Source organism: Gavialis gangeticus, unplaced genomic scaffold, assembly GCF_001723915.1.
Source record: "Gavialis gangeticus isolate Ggan-Ray unplaced genomic scaffold, GavGan_comp1, whole genome shotgun sequence".
Taxonomy (NCBI): Eukaryota; Metazoa; Chordata; order Crocodylia; family Gavialidae; genus Gavialis; species Gavialis gangeticus.
In genome coordinates, this window is record NW_017729006.1 from 16,789,432 (window position 1) to 16,799,789 (window position 10,358).

General features: G+C 43.8%; 1 protein-coding gene across 2 annotated transcripts in view; it reads right to left on the reverse strand.

The window, feature by feature from the left end:
• LIMD1 (LIM domains containing 1) overlaps positions 1–10,352 on the reverse strand; it is a 62,267-nt gene extending 51,915 nt beyond the window's left edge. For both annotated transcript variants that reach the window (XM_019508885.1, XM_019508884.1), the window contains exon 1: positions 8,750–10,352. In XM_019508885.1, coding sequence (XP_019364430.1) covers positions 8,750–10,241 — 1,492 coding nt within the window. In that variant the 5' untranslated portion in view covers positions 10,242–10,352. The remainder of the gene's footprint in view (positions 1–8,749) is intronic.
• Between the last annotated feature and the right edge of the window lie 6 nt (positions 10,353–10,358).

Genomic DNA, 10,358 nt, shown 5'->3' on the forward strand with positions numbered 1-10,358 from the left:
TGGGTGCAGCATTTTTAGGGCAATGTAAGGACTGTGAACACTGCATGTCTGGCCATTTAGATGGACTTAACCTTGGCTAGGTTGATCTAAATGTAACACTTGTATGTACCCTCATACCTATTGGAACCTGAAGTTACAGCACCCTGACCTCCATCTTCTTTGCCTATCTTTCCCTCCCTCCACCATACATTCTTCTTTGTTCCTTTTCCTTTCCATATTTTCTCTTATTTCACCGTTTGCTTACCCCCTAATTTTTTTTCCAAGCCTAATACTGATTAAGATTTAAAGCTAGTTGAATGTTTACACAGCTGGCATAGTTGATTTATAAGGTGTAATGCCAACAACTGATCTATATATTAATTGTTCACACTGCATCTAATGATAAATGCTTTCATCATAATTAAGATTGGGTTGTAAATGACTAACATTATGAGTTGGCAAATGGTTTGTTACATCAGCTTTATTTAGTTGCATTTCCCAAAACTTAACAAGAAGTTAATCAGAAAAAACACTGAGCTAACTGAACCTTAGTATATGATACCAATATCCACAGAGATACTCTAGGCCTGGATATTCATTCCTTTCCATTTTAACCCAAGGAGGTAGGTTAAAAAAAAAAGAATCTAAAAAATAAACAGTCATTTTTACCAATGTTTCCCACTCTGTACCGACTCTGCACCCATCCCCAACTGTCACAATGAATCTGCTTTCAGGCCTCACCTAGGAAAATTTCCTCTTGCTGAAGCCTGGCAGCAGCAACATGAACAATGAACAGGTGGCTGATCAGAGACTAACACAAACAACACTGAGCACCATTTCAGAACTGAAGTTACACCGAGCAAGGTTTAAGTTCTAACTGCTGCTTGCTGAAGCAGTGCTCACTGCACTTTCTACCAGCCTACACTTGCAATCATCAGCTTCAGTTCAGCTGCACTTGTTGCCATCATCAGCTGCAGGTATTTTTCCTAGTGCAGACTAGACTTTAATACATGTAAATAAATCTCCTCAATTCCAAGCAAACTGCAGAGAGGTGCTTAAGTTTCAAATGTGTCTTAAATGTCTTAACTGGGTGTCTGATTTCTGTATTTAGATGCTCAGGCACATATAAGAAACATTTCCACATACAAGAGAGTCACATTGAATATCAACATGAGGGCAGATGGTACCCTACTAAGTTACTGGTATCTGAAAATAAAGTGACATGCCTATAAAATCTACCTAAAGGTGTCTTTCATTACTCACTGTGATATGCCTGAGAAGTCCTGAATGTGCAATTCTAGTCCATTCAGACTTAAAGTGAACTAGCAGAATGGTAGGTTTGGAAAGTGAAGGGGATATAAACTGCTGATTTCAGTTTGGTTTCTGCTTTTAGGGCAGCTTGCCCCTGGACAACAAAGACATCTCTGTTCCGTTTAGCATCATGTGGAAAGCAACTGGCCTCAGTTACATTTAAGTTTCTGAACAATAGAACCTTTGGAGCACAGCTGGGACTGAAAACATGCCTTGTGAGCTGTGTCCCCCAACTCTTATCAGACTTGATTTCTTAATTCCAAATCACAGGCAGCGGTGTCACCAAAAACAGACCAGGTTCACATGGCTAGCAGCGCAGAAGGGGCTATCAGAAATGGAACCTAATCCTCCGGTATCATCAGAAATGTCATTTCCACCCACAAAGTTCAACAACCAAATTTCTGTTTGCTACGGATTCCAGAGTCTGAAAGACATTTTCCAAGCATTGCTGCTCCACCCTTGCTGAAAGAGAGACTCACCTAACCCCCAACTCGCTAAGAATTCAATGCAAGGAAGCTGAATGATAACATTCAATGCAAGTGGCTGGAGTACTATACTTCCTTCTCAAGTTTGTTACATGGCACACCAACAGTACAGTTATTCTATCCCCCTTTGGGTGTGCAATCCAAATCAAAGGATTTTTCTGCTACACGTATATCTGTACCCAACTCTGCTTCCTCAGCAGCCAGGTAAAATATACAGAGGTGAGGATTATGGTTCAAATCGTGGGCCAAATTCTGCCGTTTCGTCCACCCATCCCCTAATGATAGGATGGTTGGATTGGAAAGGCTGAGGGCAGACATTGGTGCTGCATGTTTGAAGGTGATATAGTAAAGAGGATTTAAAAACCCTTGAAAACAGCATTTAGAAACAGTGTGCATCTTATACTTCTCATTTACTCTCCAAAACCCTCATACCCTTCTATGGATTTTGACAGCTAGTCTTATTCTTTACTAGCCATTTAACAATTAGTTGTCTTTTATAATTACACCCGAAGCTATTCACTAAAGGCTGATGGTGACCTTTTGTGTAACAGAATAAGAGTTACGTTGAATAAAACAGTCATGTTTGGAAAGAAAACTCAAGTCTCTGATGTATTCCCTATTATACCCCTCACACTTGCACAGAAGAGCTAGAAGTGCCACAAGCTTGCCTTGAACACCCAGAGTAGCTCTGCCCCAGCATATCTTGCATGTTGTTCCCATCCTTCTACCTATGTCCCACTAGTGACAACTGCCTTGACTCTTCTTCTCCCTTTCAAAGACCCATTTCAATCAAGAGGGCCACAAGAACTAAGTCAAATGCTTAGTCCAGCTATATTAAAGCAAAGCTCACCTCAAATGCAAGTTGCACATATTTCCCTACCCAATTTTGTAGTTGCCCTTGATCAAGTAACATCTTTGTTAAAGTGTAAGCTTTTTGAGGCAGGAAACCTGCCTTCCTGAGATAGGCTCCACCTGCCTTTGGATGCTACAAAATAAAATGAGGCTTCTCAAAGAGCCATCTTAAAATTGAGGGCCTTGATCTAAACTATGATTTGTGTCGTGCAACAGCTGACACAACCCACTCTGTATCAGACAATAGGGCCATCAGTGTGCCAGGTGCTTTACAGAGTTGTGAAAAATATACTTCAAGGTAGCCAACATCTCTAGTCCCAATTCATACATACAACTATATAAGGACAATTATTTATATCAGAGCAAAATGCCAGAGTTCTTATCCAGTGGATTTCTGACTTGCTTTGCACTGATGTAAGAAATAATACCAAGTACACAGCAGAAAGAACCAGGCCCCAAATCTTACTCAATCGCATTACCATGCTCCCCTGCCTAACTGATCTGTTGATCCTCGTCACTACTCTCCCCCCCCCAACTCCTTTATCTTCCCTTTTACAATAGCTGGGTTTTATTTACAATGTCCAGTTCAGCTTCCAGGACGTGAAATATATACAGCTTTAATCCTAAAGAGTCATATCCCAGGCAGATGTTTACTCACGTGCTTCCTTACACAGAGATAAGCTTTTGTGTTCTCCACAAATGTATGAATTCACGCTCTGTCACTCTTCCAACATTCTGAGCTACAGCACGACTCCCTTCTTCCTGCCTCCTCTCCCTGACAGTGTGTACACGCAACTCTTTCCAGCTACAAAGATCTGCCAACAGCAGGCAGGTATCTAACAGGCACAGATGAATGTGTGTCCACATTTCCAATGAGAAGGCTGCCATTATCTTCCACCCTCAAATTATATGGGTGTTTTTTCAACCAGACTTCAGAAAACCCTTCCATACTTACTAGCAGTCTCTTAAGCAAATGCCACTGGCTTTACACCTAACTATACCCACTGTTTTGCACGAGTACTCACTCAGGTTAAATGATTCATTCAGTTCTGCTTTTGTGAAGGGAAAAAACTGCCAAGTCAACTAAAGGATCTCCTCTGCTTAGCTGCTGCACATCTCTCCATGCTCAGTTGCAAACTAGGATCCCTTAGGCTTGAATACAATATAGGCTGTCTATAGCTTGTCAGCTCTACTCTGAACAGAATGGAGAGGTCTAAAGCTTAATACTGTAACCTGGGCGGTACTCCAAGATGTACCCCCTCTCCAACTGAAGGGATCAGAGCAGGTGCACAAGCACTGTGGGAGGTGTAGGAACTCTCCTTCCCCTATAGAGCAGAGCCAGATCACCAATGGGGACTTAACTATATACCTTTATTTACTATATAACATGTATAAACCACGGGGTATAGGGGACACTACAACGCCCCGCGGGGACGGGGTCAATAAAGGTTAGGCATTTACATTCATAGACATATTCATCCAGTTGACAAAAGACAGGTTTAACAAAATACAAAACACAAACAGCACAACAAACAATAATGGTTGGCAAAATATAAAATGCACAAAATACAAAATGTCAAATAACAAGAAATATGGAGCCTAGGTACCTGGAGCAGGGATGACCCCCTTCTACTGAACCAAGAATTTCTCCCTATCAGTTCACTTACCCTACTTCAACCCAGCTGGGACTTGAACTTGGATATCCCACATGGTGGGCAGAAACTCTACCACACAGCCACCACTACTGGTACTACTCTAAGCTGCTAGGGGTTTTGACCTTCCAGGAGCCCCCTGCCTCATGTTGAACTTCCTGGCCTCTTGCTGGAGGAGCTGGAAGCAGAGCTGGGAACCTCTCAGGTCACTGCTCAGCTTCTTGCTGGAGCTGGGGAACCTCTCCTGTTTGCTGCAGCCTCTCCTAAGGGGATCCTGGAACCCAGCAGGGAGCCTCTCCTGCTGTTCACGCCACACTGCTGAGGGTCCCACTGCTACCTGCAGGTCCCACTCCTTCAGGTTCTTTTGGGGCAACTGCTCCTGCCCCGCTGGCCCAGCTCTTGCCAGCTCTTTGAAACTCCTTCCTTGTAGTCCCTCGCTGGTCCTCTTTAAGTCAGCTGCGCTGCCCCTTTTATCCCTCTCCAGGTAACCCAAGTGGCCAATCAGGGGACATGGAGGGTGAGTCTCTGGGGCCTGATTTGCGAGGAAAGGGAATTCCAAGCCCTCCAATCACCTTTTACCCTTTCAGAACCCTGGGCCAAATCATTACCAGCTAGCCTGTCACAATACTTATATCAAGAAAAAATCCAGGGAGAAGGTTATTGGAAAAGAAAAGCTCCTAGTGGCCGCTGTCTTCATAACACTGAGCCAAAATTTCCACCTGTGTGTCTAGAAAGTGAACTGTTAAAAGAGAATACATCTCTCTATGCATATGCAAAACTCTAAGTTGGGCATACAGGTTTGGTAATTGCACATACAAAAAAAGACTGCTGGATGCACAGAACTCAATTCTGTTCTGTTGAAATCAACATTAAAACTTGATCAAGTCCATAACTGCATGATTTGCACTCTCATATCTGGGTTCTCCTGCATCCAGCCAGCACATACCTGCCATGCATTTACTGTGCTCATATGTGATGATTTGACCCTAGCTACACCCACCTGAGTTAGTAGGAGCAGCTGAAGTTCTGGACTTGAACAGGAAATACAGGATGGGATTTTTCAAAGGACGTTAAAGCAACCAAACTCTACTGATAATCATGGGATCTGGGTATCTAGCTTCCACAGACCCCTTGGAAAATCTCAGCCCAAATCTTTAATAAAATGAAAGTTGTTTCCAGACCTGCCCCACATGAATTCAAGGCTCTTTCTTTTGTGGTGAAAAGTCTCCTGAAAGGATGCTTTTATTTAAAGAGGCCCCTCCCTATGCAAACACATATGTACACAGATGCACAGGCATACACACTTAAGTGCACACTCCCTAAAACTTATTATAACATCTCTTACTCCTCCCATCTCGCATGAAGGCTCACATAACCTACCAGAGGGGAGCCAGCATTTCAGGAAAAAATTCCTAGAGAAGCCAAAACATTCTGAAGACACAAGCACATCTGGTCCTGCTTATATCCATCTAATTTTCCAAAAAATTCTGACTGTCTTCATTTCTTTCTGATACCATTCAGGGCTTGAGAAGGCAGATGCATCTGGCACAGCAAGCTAGTGTTGGCAGATAACTAGACAGCCTGTTACTCCTCATTGGATTACTACCTACAACTTTGGGGTTAGCCCATAAATTTTTTAAAGAAAAAGTGTCAGTTTGCCAATGCTGGTTCTCACACCAAATAGGAGACAGCATCTCCCTTGTTATGATCAGGCCTCTACATTGCAACCTTCTCTTCCTGGTGCAGACAGAATACAAGAAAGGCCACTCTTAGAATGAACATCATGCTTTTGAAACAAAGATCACCTATGTTACACACAGCACCTCACATTTCTAGCTCAAAGCAATGTAACTGGAACAATCTCATCACCTGTCCTTTAGTCTCTAGTCAGTTTCATTTTCAGGTTGTGATGTTTTGCCAGAGCTACAGCACCAAGCTCACAACAATGCAAACAAAGCAAACAACTGCTTATTTTTAAATTACTTTATAATATTTATTTTCAATACTAAGTTTTGGTAGCTAGAAGGGATGGCTTAGTAAATGCAGATTTCTAGAATCAATTAACTAAAGGAACAGGTGCATAAAAGAGGAAATAAAAGAGAGGAGGGCACGGAATTAAAATACTTTTGCAATGTGTCAACTCTTTCAATACTCCAGGAGATAACCCCTGAAACTTCCACCATAGGCCTGAAACTTAAACCTGTAAGAAGTTCTACTTCTTCCCTTCACATTTTTGCATCCTTTTTCCTCACTGTCCCTTATCCCTTACACACAAGTTATTCTGAATCTGCTGCCTTTCCTGTACCTTCATATAACTTCCTGGTAGGGGTTTGTCACCAGATCCCTTCAGGAACTAAGCAAACTACACCTGTCCCTTCTCCCCAGAATCCTGATAAAAATAATTCAGCAAACCCACTTATCTAGACTTTCCGCGTTACTAGATTTACTACTACATCCTTCCATACTGTCTGAGATGCCAAGCCCATTTCCTAGTACTACTGTCTATTTAAAGATGGTACAGAGAATAAAATTAACTACATCTGTCAGCTTTGGCACCAACTTTCTATATATTCCTTAATCTACGAATAGTGTAGCTCTTCTATTCACAACATGAAATCAAAATCCATGCAACACATCTGCTAACAAGACTCTTGCAACACATTCAAACACTACTCCATTATACATTTGGGGTAGCAGGCTAAAATGAGTAGAAAAATTCATGTTTTAAAACACTACCCTTAAAGAACAAGGAAAAGAATGAACAAAAAGGAAGAGAAAAACACTCCCAATGCAAAATGACTGAAGTATAAAGAGTTCTTCCAATCACTGTCATATTCTACAGAAGTATTTTCATTTGATCTGATGTTTCACAGAACTAAATTTGCTAAGAAGTACTGAGTTAAATCATTACAGGTGAGGAACCTGTGGGGGCACTGCCACAGTTTTATACACATAAATGCAATTTTAAATGTAAATCTTACAATTAATCTTACAATTTTAATGTAAATTGTAAGTTAACCAGGGGAGGAAATAATGACATATCCTTCAAATATTAATTGTAAAGCCTTTCTAGCTGGTACAGCAGCTCATTGTGAAATTCATGGCAATGCTGGCAAGAATGCACGGCTTAAGTGTCATCGGTGTACAGCTTACCACTGCTATTACTGCCAATCCTGGCGATAATGAACAACCAAGACTAAACAGCAGAGGTTGAAACCTGCAAATGGCTCAAGTTGTATAGAGTTGCAAACTGATTTCTCATAGAATTCAATCTACTGCTGCTGACGATACATGGATTCAACCCCCGTAATGCATCTAATACTGGAAAGACAAACAAAGAGTCAGAGTGGGCCCAGCCATGCTCCCGTTCAGGTAAAAGGCTAGATGCTCATAATGGTTTCCCCTGGAAGCAAGCTCAGACTCACTTTTTCCAAGAACTGGGTAACCAGACTAACTACCCCATACCTTATTATACTATGACAGCTGAGAGGAGGAGGAAGACAGAGAATCTCCAATTCACTTGTTAAGAGTTTTTGCTGTCCTTTGATACAAAAATGCATTTGAAACCAGCAGAACACTTTAAATTTTTATTCTGGTCCCACATGTAAAGTGCTCTCCCTCTTACCTGCAAGGTACAAGCATTCCTTGCAGCAATGGTCTGGACAGCTTCCTCACCCTGACACTTAAAGCACAATATATTTATGGCCTGGTTTTCAGAACTCATAAACCATCCTGGAATCAAAAGAAGCTTCAACCATTTTGGGGGAGGAGTGAAGGACAAAAATCAAACCATTAAAAACTAATCCTGCTTCTCTCCTTCATCAGCGAAGGTTAAGGGCACTCAGCATTCCAGATCAGACAATGCCATGACCCCCCCGACCAGAGCCTTTCTACTGTAAGTACATTACACATATTTTGTGAATGACATAATATGAGGCAATTGTCACTGCGCCTCTATACTCTGTCCTGCCAATCATCTCTGCCAGTTCATTAATTTGGACATCACCGGTGCCACACTCCTTCTGACCAAACAGTTCCAGTCATTGAACATTTATAAGACTTCATCCAACTTTGTGACGGAATAAAACTACTTTTCAATTTAAACAGGTTTAATGTTATTTTTAGAGAAACAAAGCCATTTCTTAAGACATTAAGCTGCAACCAACTATAAAATTAAACACAGGATGCTTTAAAAATCACAACCCTTCTATGCCACCCTGCTTCAGCACTTTACCTGAAGCCGCTATGTAAGGTTTGTTTTTACATCTTAAGAAAATGTTTTAGGGTCAAAATAACTTTCATTTCTATGATAAATGACCCTTAGGTAAAATACATGACCACCAAAACCCAAAAAAAATAGCAAGCAAACCAAGGGAAGCAGTCCCTAAAGGTATGAACCCCACAGCATAATGTTCTGTCAAAGGCGTTGTTAAAAACTTCCAGATTGCAACTGCAGGACTACATACTTACCAAAGTAATCAGCCTTGGGACGAGCATCCATCTCCTGCTCCAGACGCTGGGTAAGTGCTTCTACTTTTAATTCAGCTACAGATGGCCCTTGCTCCTGCTGTGGAAGGAGGGTTTGGCACGGTAATTTTACTTTTGTAGAACTGGAGTTTTCCTGATGCCCAGAGTCAGATGGCAGACTGTTTATGCCCTCTTTAAATGGAGATTTTGGAGCATCAGAAATCATTGGCCCATGTGAAGCTATGCCAGTGGAAGTCTGCTCAGGACTTATGCCACAGCCAGTGGAAGTAAGCCTGTGATTTTGACCATGAACTATGAAATGGCCAGTGGAGCTGGGACAAGCACTGGCTTGCTGATAGTCCACACCTGGAGGCAACGGAGCAGAAGCTGGACTGGAAGAGAAGGATCTAGGATGGTCGTGGTACCATAACTGGTTGTTATCATTCGTTTTGTCTGAGATGCCTGAGGCTGGCATCTCTGCTCTGGCATTTGTGTTGTACGGATCAGAATGAGCTGAAAAACCCTGAGCAGGCAATTTTGATGGGACTGAAAAAGAGGAAGATCTCTGCTGCGGAAGTCCTGCTCTGGCCTGGTCCTCAAACCCTGTCGAGGAGGTCAAGGCTGTTGGAGTGTGAGAGAAAGAGGAAGACCTCTGACTAGCTGGCTTTTGATCATAGCCTTGACTGAGTCTGTTGCCTTCACTCCCATTTTCTGGGCTCCCGTACCCACTCTCAGAAGACTGGCAGGAGCCTAGGGACTGCTGATGCTGGTAAAGGTGAGGATCAGCTTGGGGCTTTGTGGGGCTCCTTGGTAACTGATCACTGCGATTAACATTTGACCACGTACTCCCTATACCAGACCTCGGCATGGACAGCTTGTCAGAGTCTCCTCCCCAACCCCGCAGACCTGTTTGGCCCTCATCGTTGCAATACTCTCCGTGAGAAAGAGAAGGGAAAGATGGTCTGGCAGCACCAGGATTCGCCACTTGGTGAAACCCATGTCCTCCAGAGAGCTCAGAATTGTCCAGCCCCTCACTACAGCCATATTCACCACTGGCTCTTTTGCCATCGTGGCCTAACCTGGCACGCTGTCCCTCGGGAAGCATCTGCGGCTCACTGGGAAAAGCCAGCTGATGGGCTGCACAGACAGACGCGGCCGGCGAGGTGGCCAGGGGTGGCTTGGCCATATGGTCTCCCCCATGCGATTTGCCAGGAGCCACCCGGTGGACAGGGATGCCGGGAGGCTGGTGCTGGGTGCCGAATCCGATGCCGCCGTTGAGCGAGCCAGAGGCAGTGGCAAGGAGTTCCTCTTGCTGCTGTCGCTGCAGGTGGATTTTGGCCATTTTGGTGGCAAACACTCGACGGGTCTCCTCGAACTCGGGGTTGTTGCCCAGGCCCTTGTCCACCCGAAACAGCCCATCCTTGGAGGCCTCGTACATGTTGAGGTCTTCGATGAACTTGCTGGCCTCCAGGCCCAGGTCGTCGTACTTCTCCATGCCGCCGAGCCCCTAGCCCGCGGGGCCCGCAGAGGCAGGCGCTGGGCGAGGGCCCCGGGGGGCGGGAAAGCGGCTGCTCGGGGAGGCGGGTCAGGCGGGCAGGCCGCGGACGGCCGG